The 20,224-nt window shown below is 42.6% G+C and overlaps 1 protein-coding gene across 1 annotated transcript in view; it reads right to left on the reverse strand.

Moving 5' to 3' along the window:
- Nucleotides 1–17,166, reverse strand: part of KPNA6 (karyopherin subunit alpha 6) — a 59,377-nt gene extending 42,211 nt beyond the window's left edge. Inside the window, exon 1 of the mRNA XM_061389293.1 lies at nt 17,061–17,166. Within this exon, the coding sequence (XP_061245277.1) occupies nt 17,061–17,064 (4 nt within the window). The 5' untranslated portion in view covers nt 17,065–17,166. The remainder of the gene's footprint in view (nt 1–17,060) is intronic.
- Between the last annotated feature and the right edge of the window lie 3,058 nt (nt 17,167–20,224).

Consider the following 20,224-nt stretch of genomic DNA (forward strand, 5'->3'; position numbering starts at 1 on the left):
AAAGCAATTATGAGTGAGCACTTACATAATTCTTATTATCTATGACTGTGCCCTTTGAAGCACAGAAGTTTAAAATTTTCACTAAGTCTAATTTATCTTTTTTTTTGGTTGGGGGGGAGTGAGGGGTACTTGTGCTTTCAGTGTCATATCTAAGAAAATGCTGTTAATCCAAAGTCATAAAGATTTACTCCTATGCTTTCTTAAAAGTTTTATAGATTTAGCTCTTTACATTTAAGTCTTTGATCCACTAAGTTAATTTTTATGTGTAAGGCAGGAGTCCAACTTCATTCTTCTGCATATGCATACCTATTGTTTTTAGGCATTATATATAGCAATAGCATGTTAGGGTAATCCTGTGATTCACACAAGTCCTTTCTAACGAATTTAGCACTAACATGCCTTCAAAGTTTTTGTGACAGAACTAATCTACTGAACTAACAAATTATTGCTGTATATAAGTTCCTTTCATGTGTCATGCTACTTATTTCCATGTCCTGCTAGGACACCTCTGTCAGGCACCAAGGCAGGCAAGGAGCATGATGCTCCTGCTGAAAATTACATATCTGTGTCCTCACTGCTTGATGTGAATGAAGCACTCTTTTCAAGTCCAGTCCAGAATGTTTTCCAAAGCTTCTAACCATAGTGGAATGTTTTTATCTATTAGATCTGGACTATAAATCAAGATATCCCTTTTGAAAGCTCTTTCAAAATGCCAAGGTCATCTCTAACCTCTACAGAGGGTTATACCCTCTACAGAGGATATGTTCCCAGGGACAATTCAAATTTGATCGGTAATGAGTTAGTAATAATTTGCTTAGCTTTTAAGTCTAAGCTCATATAAAACCCCCATTTTAGAGGTGAGAAAATTGAGGCACAACTTGCAGAAGGCCTCAGATAATAAGTGGGAGACGCTAATCCAGATCTTTCTGACTAAAGTCAAAGCTCTATTACATATATTCTACTTTAACAGCATACTAGCCACCGGGAACTCCTTTGTTATTTCTTGGAAGAAATGTCAATGTTCCTTCTTGGATTCTACCACCCTAACCATTGCCTGTCTAAATCCATCAATGAGATGTGGTCCAGTTCTTGCCAAGATAGGGAATACAAATGTCAGAAGATACCAAGACAGATACGAACAGAAGTAGAAAATTGTAGGGACTAGCAAGTAGTTAGGTAGTCATCTGAAGGCTATCTGCCACTTTAAAGGAAAAACAAAAACAACCATTTGAATTAATCCTCCCAGTTCTGGTGTAGGGCTTGAAATCTATTTTAAAAATTCAACATTATGTGAATGGGCAGACCATCTCCAAGGGTTTGTTTTAGAAATACTTAGGCTGAGAGAAGGGAGCTGTGCTGGATGGACCACCAGCAGGCACACTGGGAACAGGGAACAGACTATCTGATTTCTGGTTTGCTATTTAACAAGTGTGCAGCCTTGGGTGTCACTTAGTTCAGTTCTGTTCAGTTGCTCAGTCGTGTCCGACTCTTTGCGATCCCATGAATCGCAGCACATCAGGCCTCCCTGTCCATCACCAACTCCCGGAGTTCACTCAAACTCATGTCCGTTGAGTCGGTGATGCCATCCAGCCATCTCATCCTCTGTCGTCCCCTTCTCCTCCTGCCCCCAATCCTTCCCAGCATCAGAGCCTTTTCCAATGAGTCAACTCTTTGCATGAGGTGGCCAAAGTATTGGAGTTTCAGCTTTAGCATCAGTCCTTCCAATGAACACCCAAGACTGATTTCCTTTAGAATGGACTGCTTGGATCTCCTTGCAGTCCAAGGGACTCTCAAGAGTCTTCTCCAACACCACAGTTCAAAAGCATCAATTCTTCGGCTCTCAGCTTTCTTCACAGTCCAACTCTCACATCCATACATGACCACTGGAAAAACCATAGCCTTGACTAGATGGACCTTTGTTGGCAAAGTAATGTCTCTGCTTTTGAATATGCTATCTAGGTTGGTCATAACTTTCCTTCCAAGGAGTAAACATCTTTTAATTTCACGGCTGCAGTCACCATCTGCAGTGATTTTGGAGCCCCCCAAAAATAAAGTCTGACACTGTTTCCCCGTCTATTTGCCATGAAGTGATGGGACCAGATGCCATGATCTTAGTTTTCTGAATGTTGAGCTTTAAGCCAACTTTTTTTTTTTTTTTTTTTTTAAAGCCAACTTTTCACTCTCCTCTTTCACTTTCATCAAGAGGCTTTTTAGTTCCTCTTCACTGTCTGCCATAAGGGTGGTGTCATCTGCATATCTGAGGTTATTGCTATTTCTCCCGGCAATCTTGATTCCAGCTTGTGCTTCTTCCAGCCCAGGGTTTCTCATGATGTACTCTGCATATAAGTTAAATAAGCAGGGTGACAATATACAGCCTTGACGTACTCCTTTTCCTATTTAGAACCAGTCTGTTATCTGGATCTCAATTTTCCTACCCTTACCCTCTCTACATCAGAGTTACAGTTAAGGTCCTATGAGGATACACACGAAAAGTGCTTTGTGAAAAATAAAATGCTCTTCTGGCAAAGTAAGACTGGGTTTGGTAATAGTTTTTCAAACTTCTGGAATTTCTCTCAGAGCTCTATGACCAAGCAATACTGCAAACAAGAAAACAGTACTGAAACAGTCCGACAGAATGAGGCTCTCAGGGGGTTATTTGCAAGCCTGTCAGAACTGCTAATCACCAAGACAATGGGAGAGACTTCTCTATGGACAATTGGATTAGTCCATAATGGAGCCATAATAAGGCTGCTCATATTCTGGCACATCCTCACAGGACTGGGCTGAAGAATGATCACTCCAGGAAACAAAGCTGAATCTATAAACCAGGAGGTCTGGTTAAAAGATCATGTGGGGAAAACTATCTTTTGTACACACAACTAATATATTCAAAGCTCGAGACCTAAGAGAAGCATGGCACTCTGAGGTATCGAATCAACCAGATAGTTGATAGTCCCAGTTCTCTAGTCCTAATTCTCTCCTAGCATTTACTAGTCCTTTTAGCCCTTGAATCTATATATATATAGATATATATAAATGCAATGCTTAGACCTAGGAATGGGGAAGTAAGGGGTGGCGAGAGATACAGGTGAGGTCTACGATAGCTACAGGCTTCCTTTGGTGGCTCAGAGGTAAAAAAATCCGCCTGCCTATGCAGGAGACATGGGATCAATCCCTGGGTCAGGATGATCCCCTAGAGAAGGAAATGGCAATCCAGTCCAGTATTTTTGCCTGGGAAATTCCATGGACAGAAGGAGCCTGGTGGGCTATAGTCCATGGGATTGCAGAGTCAGACACAACTTAGCAACTAAACAACAGGATAGCTGTAGTCCGATTTCTCCAGAAGAAAAGCTCCAAATATCCCTTGTAGACTTTGCAGAATCTAGAGGCTCTTACCTTCCTAGGGACACCCCGCTGCCACTACCACGAGGTGCTATAAGGAACTATAATGAATTACTTAAAAGTAGGAAAATCAAAGCGCTCACCTTACACTTACATCAATGCCAAAACACTCACTGAATAACTCCCAAGTACTCATACTGCTCAAGGAATCAAGGGGGAAAAAATCCAAATGGTTAAATCTCTAAACTGACTCATATAAACAAGTGATTTATTATTCACTTAATAAAATGTATGTGCCAGGCACTCTGCTAAAGTTTCTGCCTTCAGGAAGCTTTATAATCTAATTTAGTTTCACACCATCAGGAACCAAAAAGGACTTTCCTGGCAGTCCAGTGATTAAGACTCCATAGTTCTTCTGCAAGGAGCTCAGGATCAGAGAACTAAGATCCCACACGCCAAGGAGCAGGGCCCAAAAAAATTAAAAAAAAAAAAAAAAAAAGAATCTAAGTGTGCAATGACATCACAGGGTGGAAGTGAGAACTATTTTTACTGTGTGGTGAGCTCTGAAGTAGTCTTTGAAGGCTAGATGGTTATTATTTCTGAAGGCAATTGTGGGGGAGGGAGAGCAGTCCAAAGCAAAGAGATCAGAAAACCCAAGGCTGGTTTGAGGAACAAGACCAGTTGGGTTAGAGAGGTATAAACACAAAGGCCCACAAGCAGAATGTCTCTGAGACACAACAGTGAACTGCTGGTCCCTGTCCTGCAGCACTGCACCCCTGCATCCCGTCTTCCGACAAGGAGGGTTCTGCATTACCTGTGGGAGGATTACACAAATCCCTCTGTTCAGGTCTTCATTTCAACCTTTGGTTAACAGGAGAAAGAGCTTTTCCAACAGCCATTCTGACAAGTTAAAAGTAGGATTTCTCTAACCTGTATAAATTAATCCAAAAAGGAGCTGGCTTTGGAATGTGATCTTCTGAGACCCTATGTACAAAGAGCCTGAGACAATGTTGGGAAGAGCCAGACTAAGAGGCCACACAAAAGGAATCCTCTCTGTCCTCATTAGAGGACTACAGACAGGCACTCAGTGTTGCCCCTCAAACCCTGTCAACTCCTTCCAATATATAGTAAGATAGAGCATTGATTTGGGAGTCAGGTGAACTGCTTCCCATCCCACTCCTGTGAATCTCTGCTTCTCATTTTAATAATAAACTTTATAGCCCCATATGACTGATGAGGTAATGTGAAAGTGTCTAGGCCCTAAATGCTGAATCAGTGGTATTTCCTTTTTTGTTCCAGATTCTACTCTGAAAATCTTCAATTCCCCATGAGGGCAATTTCCTGGAAGTTAAGAGTCGAAAAGAACAATTCTATTTCCTTGCTCTCCACTAATAGATGATTTTTCCTCTTCCTTTCTCCTAACACTGTAGCTCCTTTCTCTTCATCTTTACCTTCTATTCCATCTTCATTCCTTCCAAAGCTAGACTGTAAGAACCAATGAGCCAGATTTTTTAAAAAGGGCTGGTTCTCTAACATTTACCTCACTGCAAAATAAGCAATTCTAATCATGTCTCTTTACAATTATTGTTTCTTTGGAAGATTTAAAGGCTGATGACTTTCAAATCCACATCTGCAGTCATACCTAACACTCAAGGTGTTCCTTCTACCCATGTTCCATAAGCACCTCAAATGCTTTAAACAAAATTTTTTTAAGTCAGCATTGTCTCCATAAACCTGCTCTTCATTCATTCTTTATACACTTCATTGACCACAACTCCTTATTTGGATTTCTGAAATCAAAAGAGCACTGAAATTAAGAATGTTTTTAGTATATATAACCTCAAAATACATTTAAGCAACAAAATCTGAATAAAACTAACATGAGGGGACTTCCCTGGTGGTCCAGTGGCTACGACTCCAAGCTCCCACTCCAGGGGGCAGGGTCGATCCCTGGTCAGAGAACTAGATCCCACATGCTGCAACTAAGACCTAGCACAGCCAAATAAATAAATATTAAAAACAAAAACTAACATGAGACTACTTCAGTTCAGTTCAGTCGCTCAGTCATGTCCGACTCTTTGCGACCCCATGAATTGCAGCACGTCAGGCCTCCCTGTCCATCACCAACTTCCGGAGTTCACCCAGACTCACGTCCATCGAGTCAATGATGCCATCCAGCCATCTCATCCTCTGTCGTCCCCTTCTCCTCCTGCCCCCAATCCCTCCCAGCATCAGAGTCTTTTCCAATGAGTCAACTCTTCGCATGAGGTGGCCAAAGTATTGGAGTTTCAGCTTCAGCATCATTCCTTCCAAAGAAATCCCAGGGCTGATCTCCTTCAGAATGGACTGGTTGGATCTCCTTGCAGTCCAAGGGACTCTCAAGAGTCTTCTCCAACACCACAGTTCAAAAGCATCAATTCTTCGGTGCTCAGCCTTCTTCACAGTCCAACTCTCACATCCATACATGACCACTGGAAAAACCATAGCCTTGACTAGATGAACCTTTGTTGGCAAAGTAATGTCTCTGCTTTTTAATATGCTATCTAGGTTACTCATAACTTTCCTTCCAAGGAGTAAGCACCTTTTAATTTCATGGCTGCAGTCACCATCTGCAGTGATTTTGGAGCCCAAAAAAATAAAGTCTGACACTGTTTCCACTGTTTCCCCATCTATTTCCCATGAACTGATGGGACCAGATGCCATGATCTTTGTTTTCTGAATGTTGAGCTTTAAGCCAACTTTTTCACTCTCCTCTTTCACTTTCATCAAGAGGCTTTTGAGTTCCTCTTCATTTTCTGCCATAAGGGTGGTGTTATCTGCATATCTGAGGTTATTGATATTTCTCCCGGCAATCCTGATTCCAGCTTGTGTTTCTTCCAGTCCAGCATTTCTCATGATGTACTCTGCATATAAGTTAAATAAGCAGGGTGACAATATACAGCCTTGATGTACTCCTTTTCCTATTTGGAACCAGTCTGTTGTTCCATGTCCAGTTCTAACTGTTGCTTCCTGACCTGCATACAGATTTCTCAAGAGGCAAGTCAGGTGGTCTGGTATTCCTGTCTCTCTCAGAATTTCCCACAGTTTATTGTGATCCACACAATCAAAGGCTTTGGCATAGTCAATAAAGCAGAAATAGATGTTTTTCTGGAACTCTCTTGCTTTTTCCATGATCCAGTGGATGTTGGAAATTTGATCTCTGGTTCCTCTGCCTTTTCTAAACCAGCTTGAGCATCAGGAAGTTCACAGTTCACATATTGCTGAAGCCTGGCTTGGAGAATTTTGAGCATTACTTTACTAGCGTGTGAGATGAGTGCAATTGTGCGGTAGTTTGAGCATTCTTTGGCACTGCCTTTCTTACAGCCCTTATTAATCTCACTCAGTGTTCAAATGCTTTGCCAGAAAATATTAATCATATTTGACTATACAGGGCTCTATCCCAGACCCTGCTGAAGGTGTTATCCACTCAAAAGGGTGAAACCGGTTAATGAGAGAGGGGAAGAACTTAGACTTTACAATGGTATGTGGCCCTCCAAAGCTCAACCTTTATCAATAATGTTTTATTCCCTAGTATTTAATTTTTCTTGCTGGATTTTCTTGAGTATTCCATGGAGCAGCAGTGACACTGACTTCATGAAAGGCTGACAAAAAAAAAAAAAAAGTATAGAAGGCCTGTACTACAAAGCTTTGGCAAACAGATGGCCATGACTGGGGGACTTTCTCTTCACTGATGGCTGAATTCTGAAGTCATATGACAAGAGTGGTCTGAGCAAGGAGCATGCCTGTTATGTGGATGTTATTTATGTTTGATCCCCAGTGCTTTTGTATGTGACATGGGTTTTGGTAATTAAAACTTTACATTTTATTATTTAATTCTACAAATTAAAATTTGTTCCAATTAATTACACCAAGTGCTAAAAATAAACAATGTTAACTATCCGAATGACTATCTAGCAGCTTGTTATTTTCTCATATCAAGCAAAAGTTAAAAAGTTTACTTACAATAATTTCAAGAAACTGACTTTTTCTATTGTTTCACTTTTGCTGCAAAATGAACAGCTTTATATAATTTTTAAAGTTTTGATTAGTTTGTTTCTGTATTTATAAATACTAATTTGCATATGCAATTTGATATACTTTATATAAGTAATTAAATCAAAGTTACCCAGCAAATACAGCTATAAAATTTAGCTAAATGTAAATTGTCTTAATTTAATCTAAACATCTTGTTCAGTCATTCTGAACCTTGCATTGAACATAAAGTAAGTTTTATGTTTACTCTTTTTATGTATAAAGCAGAGACATACTTATTGTACATAAAAAACCATACAGTGTATCTGTGTTTTAAAATTTTCTGGGAGGGACGCATTAGGGAAAAAAGATGCCTAAGAAGCCTTCTTAGGAAAGTGACAATAAATGGAAAGGTTGAGAAAACACTGATAAAAACAATTAAGGATCTGTACCAGTCAGTATCTTCTCAGCTTTTCAAGACAAATCTTGTGAGTCACCCTTGACAACTCCTTTTCCCTTATCCTTATATCCAATCACTAAGAAAAGGGGCTTTATTTCCTAATTATTTCTGGACTCTGTCTCTTTTTCCTACTGCCATTATCCTAACTCTGATCTTCATGATCTCTTGCCTAGACTTTACAAGAGTCTCATTAATCTGCTGCTTTCTCTTTATTTCAAACTTCTTGAAACAGTTTGTCTCTCATCTCTCATCTTAGTTCACTCCAATTTGCTTCCATGCTGTCAAACTGTTTTTGTAAAAGACACTGATGGAATGCATGACGCTGAATTCAATCTCAGTCCTTATTTGCTGGTCCTCGTGGCAGCACTCAATTCTGACAGCCATTTCCTTCTTCCTAAAACCCTCTTTTCAGATGCCCCTGGTGATCCAGTAGTTAAGAATCCAACTGCCAATGCAGGGGACACAGGTTTGATCCTTGTTCCAGTAAGATTTCACATGCCGCGGAGCAACTAAGCCGGTACACCATACTTCTGGTCCACTCTCTAGAGTCCGTGGTCCAAGAGAAGCCATGGCAATGAGAAGCCTTCACGCTGCAACTTGAGAGTAGCCCCCACGCTCTGCCAACTACAGAAAGCCCACTGGCAGCAACGAAGACCCAGTGCACCCAAAAATAAATAAAATTTTATAATAAATAAAAAAGTACTCTTTTCCATTGGTTTATGAGACATCACTCATTAACTTTCTTCAAATTAAGGCTGCTGATCCATTTCTTTCTGCATATTAAAGGTTCTCTTGTCAGCCCATCTCCCATGATACATTTTTCATAGGTACTATCAGTGATTCCAGCAGTTTCAGCCACCACATAATAAACAGATGATCAAACCTCTATCTCCAACCCCAAGCTCCACTCTTGAGCTCCAGATTTTTCTATCCAGTTGTTTTTGGGACATCTTCCCTTGGAGGTCACAGAGATTGCTCGAAATGTCCAGATTTAAACTCAACTCAGTTAACAGCAACACTATCCACTCTGCTGCTCAAGGCAAGAGGCCCAGGAGTCATGCTTAATTCTATTCCTGTCCCCCAACCACTTTTAGCCTCCAATGAAACCAATAACCAAGCCTGGTAATTCAAAGTTTCTACTGTGATCAGAAGATGACTGCTTCTTGTCAGGAAAGCTATGACAAACCTAAACAGTGTGTTGAAAAGCAGATACAAAAAAACAAAAAAAAACAAACAAAAAAAAAGAAAAGCAGATACATTACTTTGCGGACAAAGGTCTGTATACTCAAGGCTACTCCAGTGGTCCAGAGGTGGACCATAAAGAAGGTGGAGTGCTGAAGAATTGATGCATTTGAACTGTGGTGCTGGAGAAGATTCCTGAGAGTCCCTTGGACAGGAAGGAGAGCAAACCAGTCAATACTAAGGGAAATCAACCCTGAGCACTTGTTGGAAGGACTGATGCTGAAGCAGAAACTCCAGTATTTTGGTCTTCTGATGCTAACAGCTGACTCACTGTTGAAGTCCCTGATGCTAGGAAAGATTGAGGGCAGAAGAGGGTGTCAGAGGATGAGATGGCTGGATGGATTCACCGATGCAATGGACATGAACTTGGGCAAACTCGGGGAGATGGTAAGGGACAGGGAGGCCTGGTGTGCTGCAGTCGATGAGGATGCAGAGTCAGATACAACTGAGTGACTGAACAACAATATTCTCTACTGTAACTCTCTCTCAATCTCTATGAACATCTCTTGCTAGGACTACCATACTACTTAAGAACTAACTACTGGGACTTCCCTGGTGGTCCAGTGGTTAGGAATCTGCTTGCCAGTGCAGGGAACTCGGGTTCCATCCTGGGTCCAGGAGGATCCCACATGCCGAGGAGCAACTAGGCCCATGAGGCACAACTGCTGAGCCTGCACTCTGGAGCCCGCAAGCAGCAACTGCTGAGCCTGTGCACCCAGAACTGGTGCTCTGCAGCTGGAGGGGCCACCACAATAGGAAGCCTGACCACAACTAGAGGAAGACCTCGCTCAGCAGTGAGGACCCAGCACAGCCAAAAATAAATTAAAAAGAAAACAAAACAAAAAAAAACCCCACCAACTACTTGAAGAATCTCCTGATTAGAATCTTCTAGCAGTCTTAATTTATTCTCCCCAGAGCTTCCAAGTAATATAAATAAATAAATTTGATCATGTCACTTCTGAGATTAAAACCTTTCAATGGCATTTCACTGTCATCAGGGTTAGGTCTAAATATCATTCCCCGAAATGCTACCAACCACCAAGCCTAGCGATCTTTCTCTTGAAATCATTTCCACCCTGCTGCTGACAAATCACATCCATAGGTCAGGTCTCATTAGCTTAATGGCTTTCCCTGACTCCCCTAGGCTGGGGTGGATTGCTCACTCAAAATATTTATTCCATAATGGTCTCCAAAGTATGAGATACAAAATCAACTGGGACATAGGAAGAAAAGCATACATGTATATTTTTACTAATATATGTATATAATATGTACTTATACATTAGTAGGGCTTACCTTTATTATATATTAGCCTATTAATACTGGCAATTTTTACCTGTTATTATATATTAGCCTATTAATACTGGCAACTTTTATCTGCGGGTGAAGAAGTTCATTCACATTTTATCATACTGCATCACACTGTGGTTTGCATCTCGTTAAGTGGATTTATAGGATAGCTAGTTTTAACTAAATTAACATTTACAAAATAAGCAGCTTAGAGTTCTGTCAGGAAACTGAATGGAAGAGAATGTTAATGATGCAGGGAAAAGGAACAAAGAAACAGCAGAGCTGATGTCTCTGGAAGTAAATGATCCTAAGTACCAGAATTTTACTTGCCATATCACAATAAAACAACACAAAATAACATAATGACCAGCTAATCAGATCTAAGGAAGCCAAAGACTTAAAATTATCTTAAAGATTATTTATTTATTTTTGGTCACACAGCATGTGGGATCTTAGTTCCCTAAGGGATTGAACCTGGGCCACTGCAGTGTAAGTGCCGAGTTCTCTCTAGTGGACCGCTCAAAAATATTTTTTAAATACACAGAACCTGGTAAAATACATAGATTACTTGAGACAGTTTATAAAATATATAGAATATTAATGAAGGCAAAACTTATCAATAAGACAGGCAGTTTGGGGGCTATATTTGGCCTCAAATATTCTATTTTTGTTAGCTTAATGTTTTTAGATTCTGTTTCTTAAAAACATTTATTTATTCATTTGTTTATTTATATTGAAGTAGATATCCTTAGATTTATCTGTTTATTTACTGGCTGCATCAGTGGCTTGCAGAATCTAAGTTCCCCAATCAGGGATCGAACTCATACCCCTTTCAGTGCAAGCTCAGAGTCCTAACCACTGGACCACCAGGGAGTTTCCAAGATGTTTTTAGATTTTAAAAATTAGCTTGCAACATCTAAAAATGTTTAATCCATTAGAAATCATATGAAAATTCAGATTTCCAACTTCTGGGGAAAGGGATTGTGGAAAGGCTGGGAAGTTATGCAATAAGGCAACATTAGACCTACATTCTGTAATGGCAACAACTGGCTGGAACTCATCAATCAGATCTCATGGGACTCTAGTTGCCTGTCAGTTTCCATTTGGTTAATTTTACTCAATTACCCATTAGAATTTAAACTCTAGGATTTCACTAGAAAAGTATACTTTTGTCTGTTTCATTCACTGCTATATTTCCAGGGCCTAGAACAGTAGCTGACACACAGTAGGCATTCAAGAAACATTTGCTGAAATTAATGATGAATAACTGTTGCCTGTCTCATCATGTTTCTGACAAGTGTTGATAGTATTTTTGCTTTCTGGGCTTCCCTGGTGGTCCAGTGGTTAAGAATCCACCTTGTAACGCGAGGGACACTGGTTCAATCCCTGGTTTGGGAAGATCCTACCTGCCATGGAGCAACTAAGCCCAAGGAACAAGACTAATAAAGCCCGCACACAAGGAGGAGTGGCCCCCACTCACCACAATTAGAGATAAGCCTACATGCAGCAACAAAGACCCACCACAGCCAAAAATAAACATAAATAAATAAATCTTAAAAATATTTCTGCCTTCCCCTAAAAGACAAATTGATTACTCTTTTATATTTAACACAAGGCCCAACACATACTAAGTACTTTATTTGCTCACTGAGTGACTAATAGCAATTAGTTATCATTTACTGAGTACTCATGGTGTGCTGAACACCATGCTAAAATGCTTTACAAGCATTCGCTCATTTAATCACCTTAACACTCCTATGAGGAAGATATTATTGTCATCCCTGTTTTACGAGATGAGGAAAAGAAAGCTCTGGAGATTAAACAACTGGTTAAAGTTCTAATGGAATTACAGAATGAAACATCTGTAACACAAGATAAAATATGAAAAGGACTGTATGAAAGGCAAGAACAAAGTGCTACAGAATTCACAAGAATAGTTCACTTCCAGTTTGAAAGGCATAAGGTACATATTTCAGAAAGGTCCCTGAGGGAGGTAGCCTTTAAACCAGATCTTGTAAAAGGGGCAAGATTTCCATAGGAAAAGACGGGCGGGGAAGAGATTGCCTTTGTCACTTTCTCTACCAGGAAAGCTGAAATACACACCTAGGAGGTAGTCTGAGTGGAAGGAAGGGTATGTGGATAAATATTAAATGGAGTCAGTAGGAAGGCCTTCAGTACCACACCCTATGGGTTATGATTTTATCCTGCAGACAATAAGGAGTCCATGAAGGTTCCTAAATTAAGGAGTAGGGTGACAAGATCTGATGGGTGTTTTAGCAATACTGCTGCAGCAGAAGTGGTTGTGGTATAGGAGGTTACAGAAGAGATTTGGAAAGTTCCTGAAATAATGACACCTTTACAACTTACAATATTTTCTAACATCTAGTATTGATACTTCACTGACACTTCATTAACAACATTAATAAACAGTATTATTATATTTTCACATCAAGGAGCCTGAGACTCAGCAAGTTTAAAGACCACAGAATTAACAGTCTTTTGGGGACTATGCTCTGAGAAAAACATACACAAAACAATTTAGGGACAACAGAAGACATCAGTAAGAGGATCATAGTATCCAACAACTGCCAATATAGGAAAGGAAGAAGAGTAAGGAACCAGTCTTACCAAGGGTAAGATTTCTCTTATGCCCTAGTGTCTGGACCAATGGTCTGACCATTAACAAAACATGCAGGAAAGGCACCCCACGCGGGAGTGAGTCTGAAGCTGGTGGGACACTTAGTTTAACACCTTCTCTGTTGCTGTTATGAACTATGGGGTGGGTGGGGAGGCAAGGCTGGAAGGAAACTAAGAAACGTTCTAGATTACTCCCTGACCTGCAGGGGTTATCAGAAAGGTTTTGTTACTTGCAGCAAACTAGAGGCAACCTTCAGTATCCAACAGGCCAATGGCAATGACAGTTCCAAAAACATCACGAAGAGATCAGATTCTTTCCATCTTGACCCTCACTCTTAGAACTGCCTGCTCTTTATTTATAAATTCTGCCTCATGAATTCCCAGCATTGCGAATGGCAATTTCAAGAGTCAGAAAAGGGCTCCTTTCTTTCCAGAGGCAGAACACAGTCCTTAACAGCCCATATTTTGGTTAGCACCAAACTGCCTGAGGAAGTGATTCTTCTATTTACTAGCTCTGACCTTGCATTATTTATTGAACCTCTTTGTGCTTCAGTTTTCTCAACTAGAATGTGAGAATCTGAGAAATAAATGAACTAGTATTACAGTACTTAGTGCCTAGCATATAGCAAGTTCCATAGAAGTACTGACTATTACTATAGCTTTCCCATTTCTTTTTTTTTTAAGTTCTCAAACTTTGGTGAGATACCTGGGTTAAAATATATAACTGGCAAAAATGAATACAATTTCGCAAATAAGAAAGGCTTTTTCAGAAATCTTCCAGGCTTCCCTTCACATGTAATCAGCCAAAATCTGTATCACCTGCCTATGCCTAAATCAATCACTGTCTAGAGAGATAGAATTATGATTGATTTAGAGTTTATATCAATCAAGACTAGTGGGCTATATCAATCACCCCAGGGCTGGGAAGGTGCTGCCAGATTCCTGGTTAGCAGGATGGTAGGAACCTGATAAAAACAATCAATGTCTGCCAAGACTTAGTCTTGAGAGTCTGTGGTCTCTGCTAAGGAGGGTTAAAACAAGTACCTTCCAGAGCGGCAAGCATCACCTCCACAAAATTCCTAATAGCAATGAAATAACTACAAAGGTCTGTTAAGGCTAGTGAAGTCTGGCACAGAAGAAACAGTATAGTATAGGCCAGAGCTTGAGGCGAGTATGCTGGTCAGGCAGTAAAGTACAACAGGGTCTGGACATGGAGGTGTGAGGCAGGCTGTATGAGTGTCCCCAGCCCTAGGGCTTAGATCACCAGCCTTGGCCTAAACACCACATCTTCTCAAAGCCTGTTTACTCATTTATAAATGAGGATAACCAAAACCACCTTCCCAGGTGGAGCAAGTGGTGAAGAACCTGCCTGCCAATGCAGGAGACATTAAGAGATGCAGGTTTGATCCCTGCGTCCGAAAGATGCCCTGGAACAGGAGCATGGCGACCTACTCCAGTATTTGTGCCTGGAGAATCCCCATGGACAGAGAAGCCTGGCAGGGCCACAGTCCGTAAGATCGCAAAGAGTCAGACATGAGTCAAGTGACTGAGCGTGCACACAAAACCATCTTGAATTTGATGTTAGGATTAAATTTAAGGATACATTTCACTCTGTGGTATAAGGATCAGAAAACAAAAACAACCAACCCACACATAACAAAACAATAACCCACAAAACCCACACAAAACATCACCACCAACAGCTGAGTATTCAGAAAGACAAAATGCAAGGTGGGATGGGGTGGGGGGAGGGGCCTGAAGTGGAGTTGCAGAGAAAAAGGGGAAGCTACCTGACTCTAGACTAAAAATCCCCTTCAGGACCCTGGTCAGGTTTTGCTGCTCTATTGAAGAACTTCCATTTCAAAGTGTACCAGAAAAGGACTAACGTGATTCTACTTAGAGGTTTCTCTGCAGCAAACTTGGTAAGAATCTCACCTCTGGGTTTGCTGTAACTAATGTGTTCTATTCTCTGAAGTGGTTTCCCAATCTGTAAAAATTGAGTAAATCATGGCCAAATTTACTTCATTGGGCTTAATAAACTAAATATTAGCTCCTTCCCTTTTGAGGCAGCAATGCTGCTGAAACTGAAGGCCAATACAAAATCTATAACATAAAAGTCCCAAAAGTTTTTCATTCATTCATGAAGTTGCAGTTATTTGTTACTGCAAATAACAGGCCTATCAGCCTTAATGGAGGATTCTGGAAACTAGAGTGCTTAAAAGAAAGGAACAGACACAGAAGGTGAAAAAGAATCTGTTTTGATATTTATAGAGCTCTTGTGCTTGTGTGCTCAGTCGTGTCCAACTCTTTGTGACCCCATGGACTGTAACCTACCAGGCTTCTCTGACCATGGGATTTCCAGGCAAGAATACTGCAGTGGGTTGCCATTTCCTTCTCCAGATCTTCCTGACCCAGGGATTGAACCCAGGTCTCCTGTGCTTCCTGCACTGCAGGCAGATTCTTTACCCACTGGGGTAAGCCACTGGGGAAGCCCTACTAGTCTCTAGACAATGTGGTATCTCATTTAATTCTTAAACACCTGGGTAACACTGTCCCCTCCCTCTCTCTAGAGATAAGGAAAGGCAGGCTCAGAAAGAAAGGAAAATAACATTTATTGTGAACTGTGCTAGCTGTTTTCCATATGCATTACTGCATTTGACATTTAAGTGACTTCTCTGGATGAGAGCTAGGAAGTAGTAGGCAGGATTATAATACCAGATCTGATTCTAAACTCATTGTTGTTCAGCTCAAGGGAATAATTTGTTTCCTCAGGATCAGGGATCTTACAAAACTCAATCCTAGAATCTCATTTAGCTCCCCACCTCCAAAACACCCACAATAGTTGGGGTTAGCAATTCACCTTGGAGTTGTTCAGTTTCTTTCAGATTAAAGATTTCAAAGTGGGCCCACTAGCAAACAAAAACAAAACACCTTTACAACTCTTGCCTAGGATTAAAAGCTTTCTTTCCCTCTTTTCCAGCCCAACCACTAGAGGGCCAGGCCACAAAAAACAGCAGCTATAAACTAGAGCTCTGGAGCGATCCACCTGGTTTAAACCACTTACTGTGTGACCTTGCCTAAGCTACTTTACCTCCCTAAGCCTCAGTTTCCTTATCTGGGATAATAGCACTATCTCAATATTGTGCAAAGTAAATAAAACGTGACATGTAAAGCAATCAGAACAATGCCTGCATAACAGGAAGAGCTTGGCAAATTTAACAGCTTTTATTGCTGGAGAAGAAGTACCACTGATGGGTCTGTCCCTAAGTCCAAAGACTTCGCCATCGTAATCTCTCTGAGCACTGGCTTTGCTGATTGGAGTCCTTTTAGAAAGAGCAACAGGTCGCTCCTTTTCTGCTAATCAGGGCCAGGCCCAGAAACCTAAAGTCCCCGACCTATACATGACTACGAGGTATTGGCGTTGGTTTTCTACCACTACGAAGGCTGTCACTCTGAACTCAGCCGAACCACCCCATTTCCGCCTCGGCTCGGGAAGTTCTCCAGGCCTTCAGCGGCCCAGGCTGCTTTTGGCATGGCTGCCCCTGGTTACCAGGCCTAGAGCCGGATCGCCTGGCGTACCTTCGCCAGAGGACTTTCTCTCTCAGACGTAGGCAGGATTTCCCTAAGTTCAGGGGAGTCAGTGAATCCAGTTAATAGGCGCGTCGGTCAGACACAAGCCTGGAGAGGGCTCCCTTAGCGTCGTCCGGGCCTGCCACCCGGAGCCCGGCCCCCAGTCCCGCCGCCTGGGGCCCGGCCCCCAAGCCCAGGCTCGGCACAGACCAGAAGGTCGGCCGCTTTCTAGCCTCCGGGAACGCGTGCGATCCGGCGCAGGGCCACCACGTGGGGGTTCCAGAAGTGACAAGGTATTCCCGGAACCAACCCCCAAAGACTGCTCCCCGCATGGGCCCTAACCTAGCCCCAAACTGGCCTGAGCGGCGCTCCCGACCTGGCTTCTCCCCTCAAATCTATTTGGAGGAGGTTTAGACATCCTCTACAGCCTGGAGACAGGCCCTCGCCAGACTCCAAGCCCCGAGACTGTCTCAGCCCGAATCCCCAACCGCCAGGTCTCCTTACTCACCCATCGCGGCTCCGCTCGCTTCTACTTGGCGGCGGCAGCTTCAGCGGCACCTTCAGCAGACAATATGGCGGATCTGCAGGACGGCAGCCCGGAATGGACAAACAACTTAACATTCAATCCCGGGAAGAAACGCGCTTTTGGCCCCAACCTCTAGTTCACACAGACGAGCTCGTTTAAAGAGACCGCAGCTGCTAAAGGCGGCGAACTGGGATGAGATATGAAAGGAGTGGGTGGAGGAAAACTGGGAGGGACACCTACTAAATAAAGTTAAGCTGCTTAAGATTTCTCAGCTTCTTCTACTATTTCCTGTTTGTAGTGAGTTCTCCTCCCCTAGAAACTTTTTCTTCCAAAAAGGCATTCCTTCCTTTTGTATTTTTTTTTTCCTTCCTTTTGTATTAATAGTTAAAACCACGCATAGACCCTGAACTGGATATGAATAAGGAGTTATCCGGCAAGGTAAAGTGACTTGCCCAAGGATATAGATATAAGGAAATGAAGAAATCTAAAGTAAACCTGATTACAATCCTATTGGGAGATAAGTAGAAAAATGACACTGGTGCCGGGCTTTATAGTTGACAGAGCGCTTCATTTATCCCTACTGCGAGATCTCTGCGGGCAGAGGTCGGTTCTGTATCCTTTATTACTGCTCTTCAGCACCTAGCACAGTATATGGGACAGTGTATGTGCTCCATAGTTAAGTAAAAGCTAAGTCGCTCAGTCGTGTCCGACTCTTTGTGACCCCGTGGACTGTAGCCCACCAGGCTTCTCCGTCCGTGGGATTCTCCAGGCAAGAATACTGGAGTGGGTTGCTATTTCCTTCTCCAGGCGATCTTCCTGACCCAGGGATGGAACCCAGGTCTCCTGCATTAGAGGCAGATGCTTTAACCTCTGAGCCACCAGGGAAGCCCATAAACGTTTATTAATGTGCTCCATAAATGTTTATTAAATGAATAAACAAATGAATGAACAGACCTGTGAGTTACAACAAGGAATATGATCTCCTTTTTTGGAGATGAGGAAATTGAGACTCTGAGGTTCAAGTGTCTTTTGCTGTTGTTGTTGGCTGCACCCTGTGGCGTGTGGGATCTTAGTTCCCTGACCAGGGATCGAGCCCTCATCCCCTGTAGTGGGGAGACTGTAATCTTAACCACTGAACCACCAGGGAAGTTCCTTATGTGCCTTTTGAATCATGAAATTTATGGCTGGTACACATCAGACCTCCCTTTTTGCATAATCGCATTCCGTTCCTCCTGTTCCCCACTTCAACACACAGAGGAAGGCTAGTCTTTAAGTCATGGATCCCAAGAAGGAACTATCTTTTGGGAGCCAAGGTCCTGTCACAATAAATTGCCATCTCTAGTTGTGTACCCAGCCTATTGACAGAAGCAACTCAAAAAGCTAGTTCTAGGATTCGGGGTCAGGAAAGGGAGCCTTATCTTTCTCTTCCTACTGCCGCTGCTCAAGGTCAGACCCCTTTGTTCTCTGCTGGTCTGTTTTAGCTGTCTCCACACTGGTCTCCTGTGTCCAGGTTCTCCCACGTGCACCCACTATTTGGCTATGGTGAGTCTTAGTTGTGGCACTTGGGATCTTTAGTTGCGGTATGCAGAATCTAGTTCCCTGACCAGGGATTGAACCCAGGCCCCCTTCATTGGGAGCTCAGAGTCTTAGCTACTGGACCACCAGGGAATTCTCCCCACCCCTACCACCCCAATCTCTTTAAAAGCAGACACCTTATCATGTTAGGCTGGTCCTTACTGGCTTCTTGGGCAACTCCCCACCAGGCAATCCAGGCTCCATCCGTATTTGGGAAACCACATTTCCCCATGTATGCTCCTATCTTCTTTTGTGCCTTTCCATACGCTTTTTAAAAAGTATCTTTGTTTTAGTTATTTACTTTTGGCTGTGCTGGGTCTTCCTTGCTGGGTGCCGGCTTTGGTTGTGGCAAGCAGGGGCTACTCTTTGTTGTGGTGCGTGGGCTTATCATTGCAATGGCTTCTCCTGTTGTGGAGCACCAGCGGGCTTAGTTGCTCCAAGGTACGTGGCAGCTTCCCCGACCAGGGATCGAGCCCACGTCCCTGCATTTTCAGGCAAGGTCAGCCTATGTCCTCTCTGCTCCCTAGTGCCCTGGACACACATTTTCCTCAGCACTTGGCACCCTAAGTTGTTCACGAGGTGTCTCTCTCTCCTGGTTGTCTATGGAAGAGACTGTATCTTCCTCATCTTTGTCTCTGTCCCAGTGCCTGGCACAATGCCTGACTCAACAAAAGCACCAAAAACATTTGCTGCAGTGTCTGTCTTCTATGCACCACCAAGGGAGTGCCAGTATAACTTGTGGCTGAACAAGGGCTTAGGGGACATGCTCAGACTAGATGAGTGTCTATAACTGTGTCTCTTTTCCTGCCAGCCCCTGAGCCCTCCATCCTATGCTCCAAGGGGACCCAGGAGGGCTTCCAAGCGGCTTCATTTCCATTCTTGCCCTTGGCCTTGCTCACATCCCCTCCCTTGTTGTTCGGTTCCTAAGTCTTATCTAACTCTTTGGGACCCTGTGGACTGCAGCACGCCAGGTTTCCTTGTCCTTCGCTGTCTCCCAGAGTTTGCTCAGACTCATGTCCATTGAGTCAGTGATGCCATCTAACCATCTCATCCTTCTTCTTCTGCCTTCAATCTTTCCCCAAATCAGGGTCTTTTCCAATGAGTTGGCTCTGTATCCAGTGGCCAAAGTATTGCAGCTTCAGCTTCAGCATCAGTCCTAATGAATATTCAGGGTTGATTTCCTTTAGGATTGACTGCCTTGATCTCCCTAGCCTACAGCCATTGAGCCTCCCTGATCCAGTCCCTGCAGACCTTTCCAGCTCCAACCCACCTCTGCCCTACTTTCCTCATCTTCCCTGTTCTAGGAACCACATTCTGCTTACCCTCCCCGGCTACACCAGAATGTTCCAAATCTCTTTGCTATTGCTCTGCTTGAAGCACCTTTTCCTCCTCTTGTCCCCCTGTGAAGTGGCTGATACAACTCAGACTGTCCCCTCCTCCAAGAAGTCCAGAGAGCATTCAGTGTTCTCTTCCGTGAGCTATTCTGTACCTTGTAACTGTTATAATCACCTGCGTGTAGTGACATGTTTGTTTCTATGTCTCGGCATCTTCACCATCTACCGTGGTACCTG

Source organism: Bos javanicus, chromosome 2 (genome assembly GCF_032452875.1).
Source record: "Bos javanicus breed banteng chromosome 2, ARS-OSU_banteng_1.0, whole genome shotgun sequence".
NCBI classification, from domain to species: domain Eukaryota; kingdom Metazoa; phylum Chordata; class Mammalia; order Artiodactyla; family Bovidae; genus Bos; species Bos javanicus.